The 22,608-nt window shown below is 41.9% G+C and overlaps 2 protein-coding genes across 3 annotated transcripts; both read left to right on the forward strand.

Annotated features, from left to right (window-relative positions):
* The first annotated feature begins 5,130 nt into the window (after nucleotides 1-5,130).
* LOC122019956 (SNF1-related protein kinase regulatory subunit beta-3-like) lies at nucleotides 5,131-18,503 on the forward strand. Of its 2 annotated transcripts, none has more exons than XM_042577614.1 (3): nucleotides 5,131-5,365; nucleotides 16,356-16,416; nucleotides 16,490-18,503. In XM_042577614.1, the coding sequence occupies exons 2-3, from the start codon at nucleotides 16,390-16,392 to the stop codon at nucleotides 16,799-16,801; spliced, it is 339 nt and encodes a 112-aa protein (XP_042433548.1). In that variant the 5' UTR covers nucleotides 5,131-5,365; nucleotides 16,356-16,389; the 3' UTR covers nucleotides 16,802-18,503. The 2 variants fall into 2 exon arrangements, with proteins under 2 accessions (XP_042433548.1, XP_042433547.1); XM_042577613.1 differs by having other exon boundaries at nucleotides 5,131-5,318.
* A 2,071-nt stretch (nucleotides 18,504-20,574) lies between these two features.
* Nucleotides 20,575-22,226, forward strand: LOC122021864 (UDP-glycosyltransferase 86A2-like). Its single transcript, XM_042580038.1, has 2 exons — nucleotides 20,575-21,559; nucleotides 21,632-22,226. Exons 1-2 carry the CDS (start codon nucleotides 20,658-20,660, stop codon nucleotides 22,152-22,154), a joined length of 1,425 nt encoding a protein of 474 aa, XP_042435972.1. The 5' UTR covers nucleotides 20,575-20,657; the 3' UTR covers nucleotides 22,155-22,226.
* Nucleotides 22,227-22,608: the final 382 nt, after the last annotated feature.

Raw genomic sequence — 22,608 nt, forward strand, 5'->3', positions numbered from 1 at the left:
TCAATAGCATAATTGACATCTGGTTCTACATCAAGAACCATAAAACTATTTGTTAAAAAATCATGTTTGATTGACACTGAGTCAATCTTAAGTTCAACAGACTGACTGTAAAAATTAATATAATACCCTAAATCAAGAAGACATGTTACGGAAACAAGATTCCGTCGAATTTCAGGAGCATACAGGACATCATGTAGAAACAAAACTCTACCACCACGAAGGTTGAGTTTGTAAGTGCCGACTCCTTTGACTTCAACTCTTGCATTGTTTCCCACATAGATCCACTTGTTGCCAGCTAGTACCCGACGGTACTCAACAAATGTAACTCATTCCCGAGCTACATGGTTGGTTGCTCTCGAATCTATAATCCACAAAGGATAAGAATCAGCTAACAACACTGAGCTAATAACAAAATGTTCTTGAAAAGAAGACACACTTGGATTTACCTTTTTCAGCTCAGTACACTCCCGAGCAAAGTGACCCTTTTTGCTGCAGTTAAAACAAGTCAACTTATTTTTAGGTTTCTTTCCAATCTTCTTTACTATTTTCTTGATTTGGCCCTTTCCCACAGTAGTGACTTCATGCTTCTTTCCCTTCCCTTTCTTGAACGTTTTCTTTTTTTTTTAGATCCATATGATCTAGCAGAACCTATAGCCACATAGGCTTGTCCAGAAATCCTTGCGGATTCAACTCTCTCCGCCTCTAATTTTACATGGCGTGAGACATCGATGAAAGTTTTGATACTCTCACTGTGAATTAAGATCTGCTTTATGATCTCCCAAGAATCTGGAAGTGAACGAATAACTACTTGAACCTGTTGTTCATCAGTCAACTCATGACCTGCAGTTTTAAGCTCCCGAATCATGTTCGACATCTCCCTGAGGTGTTGAACCATTGATACATTTGGACACTTTTTGTAGCTGTTAAATTTGATTGTCAGCTGTCGAAACTTGCTCAGACTTACTCCATTGTATTTTTCTTTAAGGGATGCCCAGACTGCATGAGCCGTAAGATATGACTCATACTCAAAAGCTAGGTCGTCTACCATTGAACTAATCAATATGTCCTTTGCAGTGGAGTCCTTTTTCTTCCATGCCTTATAGGCATCAAGATCTCATCTGTGTCGTGTAGTGGGACCATCTATAGGTTCTTCCATAACCTGATTTACAGTCTCTAGAACTTCTTGTTCCTCAAATACATACTGTATCCTAAGGTGCCAGATCTTATAGTTATCCCCATTAAGTTTTTCACATTTGTTGAGTTCAGCTATTATGTTTTTGGTTGTCATAATCTATCATAAATAAACACATTATTTAGTATTCAATGTAAACCATATGCATGCAATTTATGATTAACTTAATATTACTTTGAGTTGGTTTACAAAATCAAGTGACAACTATGTTTTCACTCATCATTTGTATGACCAATCAAATCAATATTAATCAATTCTATTACATAGATCCCAACAAATGAACTGATCATTTTTAATATCATGAATTCTTTAATTAAATGAACTAATCATTTAATATATCATGATTTCTTTAATTAAATGAACTAATCATTTAATACATCATGAACTAATCATGCATCGTCAAATAAATAGCATAAACAAATGAACATATCATTAACATAAATTATGCTGCATAATGTTAGCATATAACTAACTGACATGAATGAAAATAGACTAAATATTGTTCATACATAACGACAATAGCAATAACAGAACTCTAGTAAACTAGATAGGCTACTGCCACTCTTACTAAGATAGACACTAGTGCAGTGACCAATATTATCCCTTTCAGCCTGGACTCATTTGGGGTAATCTCAGGTAGGATAGCTTCAAGATTCTCTATAGGACCCTCAACTGGATCCTCTTTTGGTTCCTCCTCAATCATTTCCGGGTTCTCTTCGAACTCTTCCGGATCCTCTTCAGTCATATGATGAAGCAGTTCTTCACATAATACAAAATATGTGACGCGTCCTTGATGACACCCCCAAATATAGTTTGCTATCATCCTTGGATTTTCTGGCAATGAATGCATCAAAACCCAAATCCTATAATTGTCCAGGACTAGAAACTCTTCTCGCTCAAGTTTTCAAAACAGATCATCAAGCCGTCCAATGTGTCCGTCGACTCCATAAGTAGAGTTATACTCTATCTCCTGAATCCCCTCCCTGAGCTGATTTCGTCGCACTTCACGACGAGTCAATGTGGTAATCGTCCGTGCCATCTGAAAATTAAAATAAAAATAAGTCAATATAAAACCGACTAACCAGTACAAAATCGGCTTATTTCAATTTAAATAAGCATAACACCAACATAATAAATCAAGAAAAACAAATCTTCTCGACTTTCAGGAGTTCAAGTCAACAATTAGAACTGATCTAATTGGTCAGACCCATTGGATCGGTTGATCAGGAATCCAGATCCTAAGCTCGGTCCATTGTCCTTAATTAGAACTAATCTAATTGGACAAGGATTTTGTATCTATGTTCTGTTACTTTTTAATCTAAGTCCATTTCTACCAATTTCAGACTTATTGATCAAACTCAGATCCGTTTGATCAAATCAATATTCATTGGTTTAAGTCTGATTGATTAGAATAAATCTAATCATTTAATCAAATTTGACACATCTGGTCATTTGATCATATTTGGTCCAAACCCAATTAATCAACCCAAATGATTCAGGTTTAGATCAAATTGATTTGATTAAACCAACTAATGATTTAATCTAAATTATGTCTAATTGGACCAATCAAATTAAACCCACATATTTAATTAAAAAAGGACCAATAATCCTAATTTTAATTAATTAATTCCAACATATATATGAAGTTGTTATCCTGCGCGACGCCACAGTGCGCGACTGTGCGCGTCGCGCAGGATATCAACTGTTTTTTCTTTTTTTTTTTATTTTTTTAATTTATGAATTAAAAAATAATTAAAATATTTTTTTAAGATTTTATTTCTATGGTTCAGGCTTTGGGTTATAGTGTTAAAGCTATTTTCTTTTTTAGATTTTACCTCTAGGGTTCAGACTTCCCAATTAGATTATAATGTTTGGTTTAAAAAAAAAATAAAATAAATTTAATTTAAGTAGTTATTGAGTATTGTAATATGTTAAGGGGATATATTAATGTATTAGAAATTTATATAAGGAAATGTTAATTTTTTTAATTGATTTTTTAATTTAAAATATTAAAAAAAACCGAGCGATCTCCTGCGCGCGCACACAGTCGCGCACTGTGCGAGCGCGCAGGAGATCACACCTCTCTCTCTCTCTATATATATATATATAACACATAAACTTTAAAAAAAATTTAATTGCATGTGGCAATTCAGTGAACATATCACAGCACTGCCACGTTTTTTTTTATTTTAGTTTTTGTTTTGAGAAAAAATCAAAACAGAAACTTCATGTTTATCTCTTTGTCGTTTTCTTCGCCGCCACAACCCCATGCATGCACGCCACGCACACTGTGCACTTTGTGCACGTCGTATATGCTGTGCACGCCACCTTTCCCGCGACAAACACGGGTTGCAACGAGAGGTGGCCATGAGCACTTCGCCAGCCACGATCAGAGACTAACTCTGTAAGTGTTCCCTCGGGGTTTTACTGCGTCGACCATTGAGATTGTGACAGATCGCGACACAATCACGATCTCTTACTCAGCTATGGCAAAACTAGACGGAGACAAACTCCGTTCATGGCAGCGATAATAATCGCTGATCACGACTCAGTCGTGATTTCACCCAAAAAATAGAACAAACAAAACCAAGCCATAATTTTGATTCAACGTAGAGATAAAGATTTTGGGATTTATCATGCATTTAGAACTAACACAGCTCTGATACCAATGTAGATAATTCTAAATGCATGAAAAGACGATAAGCGGTAAACACCTACAGCCATCTCCCGCAGATCTACAATCGGCAATAGCGAAACTCGCTGTTGGAAGAGCGATAACAAGATCGGAAAGCCCTCCACGATTCCACGAACCAAATCTCACTGCCTCAGATGTCCTCCTATTGCTCTCGTTGCCTTTGTTCGTTCCTTCGTACGAACCTTCGAACATTCATTTGATCCCCTTGAATGATCCTTGGACGCATCCTATATAAAGGGAAATGACCCAGGGACAAAATGGACTTTTCCATTAAAAATAATAGGGAACATGGGTATGTTCCCACGTCCTCACTCTCCCCATTTCCTATCATTTCATTCCTTGAGCAAGTGAAAGACTTGATAAAGGTAGATCCGCTACCTTAGCCGCCCCCCTAGTGCCGACCCCACGGATATGGAGGGAGGTTCATGCAGGTACACAGGCCATAGGCGCATGGCGGGATACCCCAGGTCGTCAGTTCCTGAGAATCGACCCCTGACCATTACGCCGGAGATACCATGCGCCTACCGTCTACGCTACGCCCTGGGGGTAAAGTGAAAGACTTAATAGACTTCAACTTCACTTGTTGTGATACATGTTCAAATAATAACATATTTGATAATTAATCTATTTTTTTTAATAAATAAAATGTCTCTTAGGTCAAGCTCTAATAGTTAGCTATTTATAGATTTTAAGATAAATATATTCCATCAACCAACCAAGTATTAATTTGATGATATTTTATTATTTCCCTACAAAATTCTTTAATATTTGTTTAACAAATACTCACTAAACATTATTTCTCTTTCATTATATCTAGTTAATGGGTTGTCCGTTAAAAACTTTTTTATAGGATATTAGACGGTGTAGGCATCTATATTTTTTTTAGCAAATACAATAGTTAAAAAATCTTTATATCAACTATTTTATTTATTTTTTAAATTTTATATTTATAAATAATATTTTTCTAAATTTAAGAAATAAATTTTATTCCCTAAATATTATAGAAAAGAGAGAAAAAATAGAAAAATTGATATATGATATAGTTAAAAACGAATATCTAAATTTAATAAAATAATTTATTTATTTTAAATTATATATTTTACATAGAAAAATTTGGATAGTCTAACTAAACAATATCATTCAAGCAACAGGAGTAAAACAGACAAATAACATAAATGGAGGGTGTAAAACGAAAATTATTGCTTATTATATTAATTTTTTTAATTCCTTTCGTCCTTCTCACTTTGGCCCTAATCCGACGAAAGAAATGAAAGGGGAAGGACGGGCGTTCTTCCATAGGAGAGCGGTGCGAGGACGAGGGATTTGACTCCATCTTCAAGCAAAATTATTTCGTATTTTCCTCCTTGTTCTCGTTCTTCTTGTCCCAGATCAAGGGTTGATTCCCATTTGCTTTTTTCTCTTGCGGAAACAGTAAGCTACCGATGCTAAAAACAACCTTAGATTTCGTCTCTGATATTGTGAGTCAGTCTATTTGTCATTTCTTTGGTTTCTTCTGACATATTCTAGCAGTAGATCGTTAGTCTAATATTTCAATTTCGTTTTAAAATGCCAACTTTATTTCATAAAGGTGTTATTGGACTATTAGAATTCTGTCCACAATAAGTCCTACATGACTACACAACTTGGACATGGAAAAGCCTTGATCCCTTTGATTATAGTCGGTTTCCAGTGTCTCACCATTGTCCTCAATGAATTCCCTTTGTTTGGAATGATAGAACTTGGGAATGCGAATTTCAATTCCTCAGTAAATCGGGATTTCTGTATTCAGATTTATAATCCTCTTCTGCTTTGTTTATGTATTACTTATTATGTCCAAAGTTTTTTAATTTGATGACTTACTGTGTGCATGAGACCTCAAGGTTAATGTAAAATACCAAAAGAAACGTTTTACCTTTATTATTTCATTTGAAGTAATACAAGTTTAGTTTCTTGGGAGTTAATTTCTATCAAGGAATCAAAAAATTCTTTTCTCTCTTACAAGTACTGGCTCCAAACAAGCTGTATTAGTTACAGTACCATGCGTCTTATCTTTTGAGAGTGCAAATTTGAAAGAGTGCTTTATGTTATAATGTATGTAGAATTCATGAAAATGTTGGGAAATTGAATTATTACATGTGATTTTATGACAATTGAATTTTATTTTATAGTAATTTGTTTAATGTGAATGTAAGATCTTTTGAAATTTTACAAGGATATAATTGTAATACAAGTTACTAAACATTGCACTCAAGGTTCTGAATGATTTTGTAATTGGTAATGTACAACAATCCACATTATCACATAACATATACTTTCAAAGCACCAAATGATTCCAAACAGCAGTCTTACCACTAAAAAGAGGGCATTATGATTGCAACTGATCATGTCCGAAAGTCGATGAGATGGATGCTGAGGACGTAGCGCTCTTGTTGATCTCCTGTGGATTTCCCTCCAGTCCTGCAACACAAGTAGCGTCAATGTCGAACCAGGGAAGGGGTCCCTAGCAATGGTCCTCCGACGCTTAAGTCAGTCTTCGGCGAAGAAGAAGAAGAAGCAGTAAGCAGAGCAACGAGCACTGTAGCGCAACAATAAGATATCTTATGTAACGCGTATTTCCGTCGATGCTTGGATCCCCCTTTATATAGAGCTTCGGTAGCGCACGTGCACGCTTCCCAAGGCGGGCACGCATCTCGAAGCTTTCCCTGAAAAGACAGTGTCAGTCAAGTGTCCCTGACACAGTACCTTAACGGGTCGAACATATCTCTGAAGTGACAGTGGAAGTTTCCGTCGTATGATCCTTTGTCTGACCATGCCGCCTGCCAACGACACTAGCTCCCAAAAGGATATCAAAAGATAGCCTGCTGTGTCTGTTGCTTGGCCGAGCGCAATAGCCGCTCGACCGGAATTCTGCTGTTCACGTGCTCTGTTGTCGGGCCGAGCGGGATAGCCTCTCGGCAGGAAGTCCGCGACCGACCGATACCCTATAAGTGTTGACCGCCTTGACTTTAATCTCCTTTGACCTCCACCGTGGCAGCAGGGTAGGGCCCCCCTCATCATCACTGCATCATAAGCCTCCCTCTCAAGTCTAGTCGATGGAGGCTATAGTCTGACTAACTGGACAATTGTCCAAGTAGTTTTCTCCCAATCGACCTTCGTTACTGTATGGTCTCCGATCGAGATAAGACCAATCCTCGCCGATCGGCCTGTTGAAGCTTGTCGCTCAGGCATAAGTATGCTCCCTAGATCCGATCGGCACGACGAAGGCTTGCACTTGTAAAAATTCTCCCTGGGCTGTCTCGGGTGAGCGCGAGCTAGGCTGACGTCATCCAGATTTCTTGGAAATCGTGCAAATTCCCGCTCATTAAGGCTGAGCATGTTCCCATGCCTTCATTAATTGCCGACTTATGGCGAGGTGCCACGTGTCACGCCCGATGCCACCGCACGCCTGACGTGACAGGTGTGATGTGACGCTTGGCGGTTCAAATTCGATGGTGAGATCTTGGTCTACGTTTCCACGACCTAGATCGGAAGGCTCCGGTCGGCCGAGCCTAAAGTTTATAAGCCCATTGCGTCTTCTCCTCCTCTACACTTCTTCAAGCGCTCCCAGCGGCCACCTCTCTGTGCTTCTGTGCGATCCACGCTTTTCGGTGATCCTCCGCGCTTCTTCATCGGCGATCTCTGCTTTCTCAGTGAACTTTCTCCGTTAAGCCTTCTCCCCATCGCGTCTGCCTTCAATCTTTTTTGTTATTTCTTTTTGTTCTGGCGACATTCCCGTAGCTTTCTTTTCGCCTTTCCCGGTTTTTGCAATGACAAATTCTTTGCAGCCGTCTGCCTCTATCCCTGGACTCTAATACACATCCATGGAGTCTAGGTTTAATGGGGGTGACGCTGAGAGCTTGCGAGATGTTTTTGAAATCCCTTCCGATCATTGGATCATTCTGCCTTCTTCGTCCGATCAGTCTAATTCTCCGCCGACCGGCTGCATTTGTTTCTTCCAAGACCAATTTATCGCCGGTCTGCGATTCTCCCTTCATCCCTTCATTCCCGCAATTTGTAAATATTTTCGCATTTCCCTTCATCAACTTGTTCCGAACTCCTTCCGAGTACTGTGGGCGTCGTTGTTTTGTTTTGTCTGCACAACATCCCCTTTACTCCCCAGGTCTTCTACTATTTCTACTATCCCAAACTGTCTGATCCGGGGACTTTCCTTTTCCAGTCTCGAGTCGGTTTAGTTTTTTTGACAAGATGCCGACCTCCAACAAGCACTGGAAAGAATATTTTTTCTTCATGCGCCTTCCCGAGTGGCCAGACTTCCCGACCAGCTGACAGCTCAAAGTGGCGCCTCAGCCTCCTCTGAAAAGCTACAAGAGTTGATCGGACTACTTGAACGCAGCCTCCATGTTGGTCGGTCAGAAACACGACATCCATAAGTTGCTGCTGGAGGGTGTCATGTACATCTTTGGCCTGAGTCCGATCCGCACCCGGCTGCCGACAGCCTAGGTATGAAGCTTCTTTAATTCCTCCTTTGATGCTAACTGATTTCTCTTTCTCTTTTGCAGCCGAAGTCATGATGCGAGCACGTATGACCGGCAAGGCGAAGCTCAAGGACGCCGCGATCAATGCAGTGGCTGTTGAGGAACTGACGAGCCGCGACCTGTAGTCGGTCGGCTCACACAATGATCCGCTCAGCGTGAGCGAGGAGACGCTCGCTGTGGTGGGCGAAGGGACGATCAGCTGGACTCCCAGTGTTGGGGCGGCTGAGGGCTCGCAACAACCTCCTGAGTGGTTGAAGTCCGTGCAAGTAGAGGGAGTGTCCGGCTCGGCTTCCTCAGGAGAGCCGCTGATCCGCCGAAAAAGGCGCCGCGCAGAGCCTTCATCGTGTTTCGCTTCCTCAAGGTGAGGACTACCGAGCGGGTCGAGACTTCGACCCCTATTCCAGAGACCGTGGCTGCTACATTATCCGACCGAACTCCCTCATTAGCTGAGCTGTCGCAGGGAACCCTAGCCGCACCTCCGGTGGCCTTCATGCCGCCATCTTCGAAGCCCTTGAAGGTTAAGAAGTCCGGCATCCGACCGGCGTCTGCGTTTCGTCCGTCCGGTCGGGCGACCTCGGTGCAATCAGCCTCGAACGGGTAGCGACATATCACGACGATCCTCCATCTGTCGACCGAAGAATATCGCGAGTCGAGCGCTGAGTCCCGAGCCGTTGATCACCAAATTCACATCCAAGGGCCGCTCGCGAAGATCTGGGAGGATGCTCGAGCCCACGCGGCGATGATGCCCTAGGGGCGCTCGCGGACAGCCACACTCAGATGTCCATTGGGGTAAGTTTCACCTTACATTTGCATAATTTACTCTCGGCGCTTATGTTTGCTTGTTGTCCGCAGTACTGGATGGAGAGTCTGGCTATGTGCCAGAGGCTCGCCTTTCTGGAGAAGGAAGTTAAGAAGTTGAAGGCGTTAAGCGGTCAATCCTCCGCCGCTCAGGAAAAGACAAACGCTAAGGTGATCAGGCTTCGAGCCGCTCTGGAGAAGAGCGACAAATTGCTAGAGGCCGAGCGGGCCAAGAGCGCTGGGCAGACCACTATGCTGGAGCAGCTTAATAAACAAGTCACCACCTTCAGTAATAAGATTGAGTCAGCAAACGCACGGAAGAACCGGGCCATCGCCAACCTCGACGAGAAGAATAAAGAGGTTCGTGCCCTCGCCTAAAAGCTTAAGGAAGCTGAGGACTTCCTAGTCGTCGAGCGGCACAGCAGGTCGACTGAGGAAGCTGCTCTTCGAGGTCAGCTCGCCGATAAAGATAAGGAGTCGTCCACTGCCAAGGACGAATTGGAGGGCTCCTGAGTGGCCTTGAGGATTTATCAGGACGCCGAGGTGAGTAGGTTTGATGCCATGAAGTAAGCCTACATCCGCTTGCGTGCATTCTGTGACAAAGTCACCAACCAGGCCCTTCGGCTATTTGACCTGGCGATCGACAAGACGATCAGTCAGCTTCAAGAAGGTCATTTACCAACTGCTTTGTCTAGCAGCGTTATTAGCCGGGGCAAGCTCTCTGTCGGATGAGGCCTTAGACTATCTTGAGTGAGGCTGAGCGTTCCTGAGTGAGGCTGAGCGTTCCTGTAAAATGTAAAATTTTTGAAGTTTAAATGCATGCTCGTCCGTTCGGACGAGCTTTACCTCCTTGCATGTTTTTCGACTCCTTTTGATTATTTGCAAAAGCTCTTGGCCTCGTTCATAATTATTCTATCAGCCGATCGACCCCTCTGGTATTCAGAGTCCATGATTACGCGGTCTCCCGCTCGGCTTAGGAGTATTTTAAAGAATAGCGTCGAACAGTATATTATGAAGACTTCGAGCTTTTGAGTAGTCCAGGTTCGCGGTCGGCTATTCATTGACACTTGCCCGCTTACTGAGCTTTCGAAGACTGCTCAACCCCGAACGGAGGAGACAAGGAAACCCGTATGCTAGTCCGAGACCAGGGAAGACTATTTCACCCCGAACGGGGGAGATAGGAGAGTTTCTAATGCTGAGCCCGTGACTTAAATACAACTCAAATCCGGCCGATCGGCAGGGAGTCTCTGACTCATAGGTTTATAGTCGTCGCTCGACTTCTAGAGCCCGTGACTTTAATATAGCTCAAACTCGACCGATCGGCACGGGAGTCTCTGACTCATAGGTTTATAGTTGCCGCTCGACTTCTAGAGCCCGTGGCTCTAATATAACTCAAACCCGGCCAATCGGCACGGGAGTCTCTGACTCATGAGTTTATAGTTATCGCTCGACTTCTAGAGCCCGTGACTTTAATATAACTCAAATGCAGCCGATTGGCATGGGAGTCTCTGACTCATGGGTTTATAGTCGCCGCTTGACTATTGATGAAGAATATGCGAAGACTTGGGTTTAAGGTCGCCGCTCGTCCGTCGATGGAGACTAGGGTTTAAGGTCGTCGTTCGACGATTTGATGTAAACCCACATTTAGGCTATGTTTACTCAAGAGTGTGGATGAGGAAAGGAAAGGAATCAACTATGGAAAGTTATCTTTGGAGGAAGAGAAAAGAAATGGTGAAGAAATCTTTTCCTTTGCACACTTGTTTACCTTGATAGAGGAAGGTGAATACTTATGATGTAATTTTGTAAATAAAAAAGGGTGCATGCGTCATTTTTTTTGGTACATAGTGTAATTTTATGAGTTAAAAAGGCTACATGCGTCATTTTTTTTTGTATATGGTGTAATTTTGTGAATGCAAAAGGGGTACATGCGTCATTTTTTTTTCCATCCGCTGCTTTCCGTCTGATTTTGAGGTGATCGATTTTGGCTCAAAAATTATCCGCGGATGGATTGCGTTACTTTTCCTTCGGAAAATTTTAATGAAGTAAACGACGGAAACTTTTCCACTGTGGAAACTTTTCCTTAATTTTGCTTTCCACTCTCCCAAGTAAACATAACCTTAACGTTGCCGCTTGATGATCTGATGTAGACCCGCGTTTGACGTCGTCGCTCGACGATTTGATGTAGAGCCGTGTTTAACGTTGCCGCTCGACGATTTACATGATCCCGGGTTTAAAGTCGCCGCTCAATCATTGAGAAAGATGCACTTCAAGAGACCTCTTCTTTTTTATTCAAATTTTGCCGGCATACAAAGGATATAAAAGGTATTCACTTGCACACCTCTTGTCCAGCCCTGCAAGTAGGGCTGTAAATGAACCAAGCGTTCGTGAACAAGCTTGGTGTTCGACTTGGTAAGAGTTTGTTTATGTTCATTCAATATACATAAGATTAATTAAACAAACAAGTTTGAACAGCTCATTAAGCTAAACAAACAAGCTTGAACACATATGTGTTCAGCTTGTTAACGTTCGTGAACAATGTTCGGGAACAATAAATATTCATAAACAACATTCATGAACAATGTTCACGAACCATATTCATTAATAAAACTCTTTTCAATATGCTAAATACACAATAAAATAAAATAAATAAATTTAAATTATCAAACTAAATAGTCAATCAAACAACTAAAGTTTCAAACAATCAACAAGCTTGAATTGAGAGCTTGATAACATCTAAATGAACCAAGCTCGAACTAAGCTCAAGCCAATCTTGAATTGAGAGCTTGATAACATCTAAACGAACCAAGCTCAAGTCAAGCTTCAAACAAGCTCAAGCTCATAAAAAATAAACCAAGCCAAGCTTGAATACTCATTTTAAAAGCTTGGTTCATTTTAAGCTCGGCTCGGCTTGTTTACAACCCTACTTGCAAGGTTACAGCCGCTCTGCCTTCTTTTCATGTTCCCGATCGTCTGTAATTAATATAGTGACCCCCGTCTGGCTCCAAGCGCGGATTCTTCCAAGCGCTTCTTGCTTCGTTCTTGACTATCTCGACATAGCATCGTCGAGCAGCCAGCTGATTGCCTCTGACTTCACCCACACGGTCGCCCACTGGGAATTTGATCTTTTGGCAATAGGTATACATCACTGCCCGGAATTCGTTAAGGGTCGGTCGGCCTAGGATGACGTTGTAGGCCGACTGTGCGTCCACCACGATGAAGTTCGTGATCCTGGTCCTCCTCAGTTGCTCTTCTCCGAGCGAGACGGCCATACGGGCTTGTCCGAGCGGCAGTACTTCGTTCCCCATAAAGTCATACACCGGCGTCGTCATGAGCAGTAGCCCACTTCGATCAATTTGCAGCTGATCGAACGCCTTCTTGAAAATAATGTTCACCGAACTCCTTGTATCAACAAAAGTATAGTGAATAGTGTAATTGGCAATTACCGCTCGGATGATCAACGCGTCGTCGTGAGGGATCTCCACTCCCTCCAAGTCGCTAAGGTCGAAGTTGATCTGAGGTCCTTCGACCTTCTCCTTGATGCATCCCACGGCATGGATCTCCAATCGCTGAGCGTATGACTTTCTGGCTCGGTTGGAGTCTCCGCCGGTCGGCCCTCCGGCGATCATTCCTATTTCTCCTCTGGACACATTGCCCCTGTTTTCTTCTTCCCGAGCGGATGATCTATTTTGCTCGGCCGGGACTCGAGAAGGATCAACGTTATCACTTCCTTGGTGCTGGTTGGATTGCTCGGGCGTTCCTCTTTCAAACTCTCATCGCCTGGCGGACCGTTGCCTCTGTCGCCGATCGGGGTTTGGAGATCGACGGTGGTATCCTCTTGAGGCCGGTCGGCTGACGACTGGTGTCAAACTGCAGCAATCACGCGTGTTGTGGGTCGGCGATTGGTGAAAGGAGCAAAACATGAACATTCATACCTTGCCTCTTGTCGTTTTCGTCCGACTGGAGGCCACATGCTGTGCGACATGTGTCCTAGCCTCCTGGTATGACCGCTCTCCCTCTACTCTTGGCCCCTTGGGCGGTTGGTGGCTGCCTGCAGATCGCCGCTCGAACGCCGGAGCTGAGTGTTCGGTCGGTGGCGACTTGGTTGAAGCGCTGGATGTATGCTCGGAGCGCTTCCTTGTGCCCTTGCTTTATGGAAAAGAGGTTAATGCTCGTCTTTTGGTAGCGTTGGATGTTGGCGAAATGATGCTAGAACACGGCTCAAAAATCTTTGAAGCTTCTTATCAAGCCGTCCGGCAGTCTTCTGAACCAGCGCTGCGCCGATCCGGAGAGGGTCGTGAGGAAAATACGACACTTCACTCCGTCCGTGTATTGGTGCAGTGTGGCTTCGTTATCGAACTGATCCAGATGATCATCTGGCTTGGTCAACCCGTTGTACGTCCCGATCACCAACGGGGTGTAGTGTCGGGGCAGAGGGTCTTGTAAGATCTCCTCTAAGAACTGCCTGTTGATCCGTTCGGGAGACGTGGCACTTCGGGGCGCTTTGCCTTTCCATGCATCCCGAACGGGAGCATCGTCTGAAGATGATCCTCGCTCTTGATGCGCTTGGGCTATCTCCGAGGGTGTTTGAAACAAGGCTCAATGGAAGGGGATTGGCGCGGGCGGCACTTCCCTTGTGTACCGGTCGGCCTTCGGTTCTGTCCCCATACGAAGAGTTGTTCCGCTCGGTCTTCTTGTCCCGCTCACCTATTGGCTGCCGATGTTGCAGGTTGTGGCGCTAGCCGATAGGCCAGCACCTGTTGTTGTTGTTGCTCGATCATTTTTGCTGCTCTGGCTTGAACGAGCATCTTAAGCTCCTCCTGAGTGAGTGTCACGGTGGTGAGTCGTCTAACGTTTTCCATCCTCTTGGCTCGGATGCAGGTGACGTTCCCACATATGGCGCCAAGTATAATCCTGTCCGAAAGTCGATGAGATGAATGCTGGGGACGTGGTGCTCCTGCTGATTTCTTATGGACTTCGCTCTGGTCCTGCATTACAAGCAGCGTCAGTGCCGAGCCAGGGAAGGGAAGGGGTCCCCGGCGATAGCCCTCCGGCGCTTAAGTCAGTCTCCGACAAAGAAGAAGAAGCAGTAAGTGGAGCAATGAGCACTGTAGCGCAACAGTAAGATATCACATGTAACGCGTATCTCCGCCAATGTTTGGACCTCCCTTTATATAGAGCTTCGGTAGCGCGCGTATACGCTTCCCAAGGCGAGCACGCATCTTGAAGCTTTCTCTGGAAAAACATGTTCCTGATACAGTACCTTAACGGGCCGAGCATATCTCTGAAGTGATAGTGGAAGCTTCCGCCGTACGATCCTTTGTCTAACCATGCCGTCTGTAAGCAGCACTAGCTCCCAAAAGGATATCAAAAGATAGTTTGCTGTGTCTGTTGCTTAGCCGAGCGGAATAGCCACTCGGCCGGAATTTTGCTGTCCACGTGCTATCTGCTGTCGGGCCGAGCGGGATAGCCGCTCAGCCGGAAGTCCACTGTCCAAGTGTTGTCTATTTTTAGGCCGAGCGGATGGTCACTCGGCCGGAAGTCCACTATCCGCATGCTCGGTTGATGTCAAGCCTACTGCTAAGCCGAGTGGAAGAGTCGCTCGGTCGAAGTTGAACTCTGTCAGTGTCAGGCCTCGCTGTCTGGCCGAGTGGAGTAGTCGCTCAGCTTGGCTTCTACACATCGTTGTCCCTTGAGCGTCGGGTGTTTGAATGCTTCTCCTCGGTCGGGGCATGCTTCGCTCGACTGGCTGATACCCTATAAGCGTTGACCGCTTTGACTTTGACCTCCTTTGATCTCCACCGTGTCAACATGGTAGGGCCCCTCATCATCACCACATCGCAACCAACGTCTTCATTCAACTCAGGGTTCGCATCAGTCTTTAAGACTTATCTTTTGATTTATGTTTTGGTGATGAATTCTTGAAACATAGTTTGGGATGCAAAAAAGATGTGAGTTGGCTTGCATAAATGTGTTGGATTAGGATTGATGATCATAATCTTTTGGTCATATGGAGCTTAAAGGTATTCACCTCGGCTTTGGCGAGATTCGAACTCCAGATCTCATTGTGGCAACACCTCATGTGCTAGTCATTATTCCAAAGGCTAGTAGCCACCCGTGATTTACCTCCTCCGTGTTAGCCTTGGGACGGGTTGGCGGGGGCGCTGGGGGCGAGCGTATTCGTATTTTGCCACAATTAAAGGTAAAATAACATAATTATAACTTTACATCTGCATGCCTTAGTTGAGATCAAATTATACATTTTGGTATATATATATATATATATATATGCTAAGCGACACTTTACACTCTGTGCACGACCGTGAGCAAAATTCGACATGGGCTATTTGACGCGGTCAAAATCCAATTTTTTTAATCTCTCTCTCATCTGCATGCAATAATTTTTCTCTCTCATCTGCATGTAACTATAAAATTTTTTAATCTCTCTCTCATCTGGTTACATGCAACAATCACTGTGCTACTAATTTTTAAAAGTGATGTAGCTGCTACAACGTTATAGCAGCTACTACACAATAGCTGCTATACGTTCTAACAACTTCCGTATAGTAGCTGCTATAACGTGTAGCAGTGTTATTATGTAACTAGTATGTTGTAGCAGCTACTGCACCGTTGTAATAGTTTCTGCACCTGCACTGTTGTAGCAGTTACTGCATAGTAGCTGCTACAAGTTGTATCATCACTACCACAATAATTTTTTGCATCTAATAATAGGAGAGAGAAAATAAAATATCATTTTAATTTAAAAAGAAAGAGAGAAAAGTTGTTGCATGTTGATGAGAGAGATTAAAAAATTTTATAGTTGTTGTATGCAGATGAGAGAGAAAAGTTGTTGCATGCAGATGATAGAGAGATTAAAAAAATTAGGTTTTGGCCGCGTCAAATAACTCACGTCGGATTTCGCTCACGATCGCGCACAAAGTGTCGCTCAATATATCAAATCTCTCTCTCTCTCTCTCTCTCTCTCTCTATATATATATATATATATATATATATATATATCTTTGGCGTTATATAATAAATTGGATGCTTTTCTTTTTTCCATGTATTTTTTTTTGTATTTCTGGTTCTGTCTATATTTTCCTTGATGAACACAATAATCATTTTTTTTTTCTTACAGGTTTATTAGGGAAACCATATCAGTTCAATTGACTATGGATCGACCAAATGGAGATGACCATGTAAGTGAAAAATTTTAGCTTGTTTATATTTCAGTCATCCCTTTGTATCCTGAAGAGGAAATTCATGCTGTAGGAAGGGGTCGGTGTTGTGGGTTTTGAAGTTCCTACATCGCCTGATTCAAGCTATAACAATCCGACACCAGGAATTGAGGATGAAGCTCGAGAGCCCCCAATTGTCCCCCCTCATCTGCAACATACCGTGCTGAACTACCTACCCAGACAAGATGATCCCAGTAGTCTTTCTGTGCCTCAACATGTGATTCTTAACCACCTCTACATTGAAAATCGAGATGTCTCCAGATCTGTTGTTGCTCTTGGGATAACCCACCGTTTCTTATCTAAATATGTTACTGTTGTTCTTTATAAGCCAGTTTGGAGAAGGTGATCAGGAACATTGGATTCTATTTGCCTATGGCTGTTCAGCCAATATTCATGAGAGCTGTTGCTTTGATTGTTAACATCTGATAAGTAAATCTCCTCTTTTCAGTTGCCCATCTGGGTTTGTTGAACTCATTTATTTAAATCTGGATCAAATATTCTGAATGACTCTGCAAGTTTTTTTCTATATGATCGATATCATTTTCATCCTTCATGCAATTACTTTATTTTTGTTTCCCTTTCTTGTTTATTTGAGTTTACAGTATGTTATTCATGTGCATGTTAGGTTGGCCTTTGTCCCCAGATCATTACAATGCCTAATTTTGCATGTTTGCAAACCAAACCATGCCCTATTGAACTATTCTACCCATGTGTTTCTGCAGATTGAGGATAGAATCCTAGTAAGACAATTATTTAGCTTAAGCGTGTCATGCCCTGTTTACAGTCCTTATTCTTCAGTTTGGCAGTATTTTTCAGTTTGTGTACCTAAATTAATTCTTTGCTTTTCCCCACACAATTCACCATAAGAGATTATTTCGTCTTTTTTCTGTCATTACAAATACTTGTTTGCACTATCCAAATTAGGCAATTATGATAGTGAGATGCATTTGGTTTTTTATCTTTACAGGATTCTAGGATATGAACTTTATTTTTATGCCAAAAAGGAGAATATATTAACTTCTTGTACACAACCCTAGCACCATCTGAAGAAAGGATGAGAGTTGCATTGGTTCCTCATAGCCTACATAAAATTATGTCTAAAAAATTAAGTAGGAATTATAATTGAATGTTTGCTATATCATTATGTCATCATTTCTCATTGTAAAATGATCTAGTTATGATTAGCACAATGATGTCATTGGATTCATGTTGATTCTGAATAGTTTGTACTACTAATTGTTGTCCTTGATACAAATTCTATGATAAACACCAGTTTGGTTACTTTAATGGAAGCACATGTTCTTTTTTTTTTATTTCTGAGAAAGAAAACAGGTGGAGTCTAATTCTTCACATCAGAAAAGGACTAGCAGCTCAGTCTCTCTTCATGGTTTCAGCCAGTGGTGAGTTTGATTGCCATTATGAAGAGTATCCATTTCAATTCCTAATCATGTCAAAGAGGGGCCAAAATCTAATTACCATCATCTTATCTGCCCCCACACACCTGTGCCCATCAGTCTCAGACACTGTTACCCAAGAGCAGAGAACTGCCACTTCTGTCTGTTGCTAGCTATAAAGCTCAGTCCCTAGCCATCTCTTTTCTTTCAGCCTTCTGCACCAGTTTGGGCTCAGAAAGAGAGAAGCTGCTGGTAATGGCAAAGAGCGAGAAGAAGCTGCAATCCTCATCTTTCACTCGCCGGTGCCGGTTGCTAGTAAGTGAGCAGCGAGCAAGGTTCTACATCCTTCGGCGATGCATCGTGATGCTGGTTTGCTGGAGTGAGAGTGAAGATCACTGAGCTCAAATATGCATGGAAGAGATAGACTGGTGTAATATACTGCTTGATATACGAAGATAAGCTTTTAGCTCCAGGAAATTTAGGTCTGAAGCCATTCAGCTAGTGTATATCATGAAACAGAATCATCAAGGAATTTGTTTGTGATGATTATGTCATGCTTTAAACCTTGGTCATTTTTTTTGGGGTGAAATCACCTTCGACCTTATGATGTTGACAAGGAGTGCCAAATATGACTTCTGTTCATTCTTCTCAACACACTAACATGGTATAGTATTGAAGAGATATGCAGTAATTTATATTTTGTAGGTAAACTCTCTCTGGAAAATTCAGGTCTCATGCTGGACTACTACTTGCTTAATTATGGAACAGAATCATTAAGGTGATATCCTTTTGATGTTTTTTTAATTTTTTAATTTTTTTTTTTTTGAGTATATGTAGAATTTCTTCAAGTTGATCTTGTTAATTAGGCAGCTATTCTTGTTCATGCACCTTATTGTCTGAGATATATATATATATATATATATATATATATATATATATATATATATATATAAAACATAGGATTCGGAGTTCTTGTGATGCATAGGAGATCATAGAATAAATAATAATTTTAGTTGATCAATGTTTTGAATACGTGGATACCTGACGTAATGATATTGAAATTTAACCATTTTGGTTGGACATCAATTTTTGTCTTGGCATACCTCGCCTCCTCAATATATTTTTTTTATTGAGAAAGTAATGGCACATGTTTAATCAACTCCTCCGTACTATTGATTATTACATGGAGGGACTGAATGATGTCCAGTTGATTAAAAGACTAAAATAAGCTATCAATTTTTTATGAATATATATGTTAAGAAAAAAAAACAATCTTTTTATTCTTTAGCCGTCAGTTAAAATTAATTTCACAATTTATTTTTGTTTATATAATTTAAGGAATAATTAGTATAATTATTTTTTTACTAATGTTTAATTCCCAACGAAGTTTGTATTTGTACAAGTGGCTGATGTTAAGATTAATTTTTAATGAATAGAAAATGTTTTATTGGGTATCCTATCTCATATTAGGATAAAATGTTTTCTATGATTAATTTATCTATATCTTGTCGTGGAATTAATAATACTGGATTATTTAAGGATAAATAATATTATATTTTATTCTAATATTCAATTCAGACCTTGAATCAATTTTTAATTACGGCTAAGTGTAGAATTAGTTTTTTCAATAGAAAGACAATTCTAGAATATTAGATGCGGAGTCAGGAGTGATGAGTTTGTACTACTGGATTTACTTTAGTAGATAATAAAAAATTTCTTTAAGATCGAACTGCTTACTGATTAATTAATTAAAAGAGCTGAATACTCTATAATTCACCTTTGATTAATTAGTTAACAGAGTTGAATATATGAATTCTATATATAATCATTGTTGGGTTCTTTTGTATTAGTATCTATCTATTTTTTTCACCTTAAAAATAATTATTTTTATTGTTATTGTGAAATTCTTATTGTTGAGTTCTTGGATGTTGGAGTTATCTGAATCATAAGTTTGATTGAAGCAACAACAAAATATAATACGACAAGACTTAAAACCTTGATAGAGATTTGAAGAATCTTTACTTTACTTTGTTTTTTTTTTTAAAAAAATTCTTTATTATCTTTTTTTACCTTGGGAATTTGTGTGTTTGTACGTTTTTAACTTTGCCCTTGTACTTTTTTTATTCCTCTTTTAAGACGTGACTTAAATTAAAAGGATTAAAGCTGAAAGAACAACAACTGTATTTTAAAAATATATTTAAGTGCCATAGAAAATAAAGAAAAAGATTAAAGAAATGGTGCGATTTATTTAGGGCTTTTATTTTGTATAAGTTGACATCCGATAATTAAATCTGTGCCCGACTAATAGATGAGCTAACCATAGCCCCTATATCGGAGGGCTATTTAGGACTTTTATTAATTATACAAATCAATCATAATTAATAAAAAAATAATTAATCAGGTCAAATTTAAAATTATCTATAAAAATAATTAATCAAATTAAGCAACATCCAACATAAAAAATTAATATGATAAAAAAAGATTTATTTTTTCAATTTCTCTATCAATCTATCTAGATTATTAATATAGAAGAGATAAATTATATATATATATATATATATATAAATTCTTAGTACAGTGACTAAGACGGAGAGGTTGCCATATTAAATTTTTTTATTTTTTATTTGTTAAGGCGAGTGCAGCAGTTAGACACAACAAATCCATCACAATTTAAAGATGAACGAGCTAAAGACGCTAAGGCAACGCCGCCACCAAATTTGACCGGCACGTGGATCAATGTAATGCGTAATCTATTTCAATATGAAAGAAACCCACTAGATTTGGGAGAGCTAGATCTTTTGAAGAATAATGGAGGAATATTCCGGCGAGGTTAAGCCCCACGCCCTCTTCGTGGCTATCCCCTTCCAAGGCCACTTCACGCCCTCCGCCAACCTCGCCGTCCTGCTCGCCGCCCGGGGTTTCATCGTCACCTTCGTCACCACCGAAGCCTTCCACCAGCAGATCCTCGCCTCCAGCGTCACCGGCGCCGATGTCTTCGCCGGCGCTCGCTCTCGCGGCCTCGACATCCGCCACGAGCTCGTCAGCGACGGCCGCCTCCAGTCCCCCGCCAAAGACGAGCGGCCACTCCACAACCTGGCCTTCTCCCTTCTCCACCTCATGTCCCCCCACGTCGAGCAGCTGATAATGAAGCTCTCAGCCGGCGGCGACAGAGATACCCCCGTCGACGTACTCGTCGCCGACTCCTACTTCGTGTGGCCCTCCACCTTGGCCAAGCGCTTCGGGATCCCCTACGTCTCCTTCTGGACCGAGCCGGCCCTCGTCTTCTCCCTCTTCTACCACCTTCCCCTGCTCCTGCCACCGCCGGAGGACCGCACCGCAACCATCACCCGCGTGGGCCGTATCCCCGGCGTGCCGGCGATCGAGCCGAGAGACCTCGTCTCCTTCTTCCACACCCCCGAGTCCTCGTCGCTGACGCTCCAAATGATCGGGAAGGCGTTCGAGGAGGCGAAGGCTGCCGACTTCGTGCTCTGCAACACCGTCGAGGAGCTCGAAGCCGGCACCGTTGCGGCGCTGCAAGAATACTACTCCGGCGCCCGTTTCTACTCCATCGGCCCCATCACGGACTTCTCCGGCGGCGCAATCTCAACGAGCATCTTCCCCGCGTCGGACAGCTCCCGGTGGCTGGACGCGATGCCGCCGCGCTCAGTGCTCTACATCTCTTTCGGCAGCGCAGTCCAAGTGAGCAAAAGGTGTCGCCCTTTGGAATTCTATATAATATGAGATAATTAGCGGGTTTCTGAGCAATCCTTATTTCTCAAAAGGGATTTGAATGAGATCGCCGGCGGCGTGTTAAGCAGCGGAGTCAGATTCCTGTGGGTGCTTCGGCATGGATCAGAGCAGCTCCCGGAGGGATTCGAGGAGGCGAGCCGCGGGCGGGGATTGGTGGTGCCGTGGTGCCGGCAGAGGGAGGTGCTGCTCCACCCGGCGGTGGGCGGGTTCTTGACGCACTGCGGTTGGAACTCGGTGTTGGAGAGCATGTGGTGCGGCGTGCCGATGCTCTGCTTCCCTCAGGCGGCGGACCAGCCGACGAACAGGAAGCTGGTGGTGGAGGTGAGGGCGGGAATCGATATCGGCGGCGCCGGTGAGGTCGTCAGGGCGGAGGTGGCGAAGGCGATCGATGGATTGATGGGCGGCGAGGTGGGAGGTGAGGTGAGGAGGGAGATGGAGAGGGTGAGGAAGGTTTTGGTGAGTGCAGTGGCTCCAGACGGTTCATCTTCCAGGAACATCACTCGGTTTGTCGAAGAACTGACCAGAGACTTGTCGGAGAAGAAGATTCGGAGTTAGCCTATGTCAGCTGCGGGATCCATTTCTTTCATTACTGCTATATTCTTATATTGATTTCACTATTTGAATTTAGAAGATATTGTCCACTTTTATTTTTCAATATTCTTGATGCTGGCATTTCAGAGATTTCAAGAAATAAAAATCATTTTAAAGGGTACATTTAGTTGAGGAGGTTATCCTTATAATCTTAATTATTCTTTTAAGATTATCAATTAAAATCTTATTTAATTTAAGTAATTGATGATTCCATTCAACCCAACACGTAGACACAAAAAGGAACATATAATCTAAAATAAAAAATATTAAAAAAAGGTAAGATTTATCTTGATTCTCAATTAATTTTTTTTTTTCAGATATATCCTTAATATTTATACATAAAAATATTCTTAAAATTTTTATAACAAAAATATTATTTTAAATTATAAAAACTAAATAAAAAATAAAAATATGTGTT

The sequence above is a fragment of the Zingiber officinale genome, chromosome 9A, assembly GCF_018446385.1.
Source record: "Zingiber officinale cultivar Zhangliang chromosome 9A, Zo_v1.1, whole genome shotgun sequence".
NCBI classification, from domain to species: domain Eukaryota; kingdom Viridiplantae; phylum Streptophyta; class Magnoliopsida; order Zingiberales; family Zingiberaceae; genus Zingiber; species Zingiber officinale.

Coding starts and splice junctions, on each gene's coding strand:
- LOC122019956 (XM_042577614.1), top strand. CDS start 16,390: ATGGATCGACCAAATGGAGATGACCAT. Junction 16,417..16,489: donor GACCAAATGGAGATGACCAT/GTAAGTGAAAAA, acceptor TTCATGCTGTAG/GAAGGGGTCGGTGTTGTGGG.
- LOC122021864 (XM_042580038.1), top strand. CDS start 20,658: ATGGAGGAATATTCCGGCGAGGTTAAGCCCCACGCCCTCTTCGTGGCT. Junction 21,560..21,631: donor GCAGTCCAAGTGAGCAAAAG/GTGTCGCCCTTT, acceptor ATTTCTCAAAAG/GGATTTGAATGAGATCGCCG.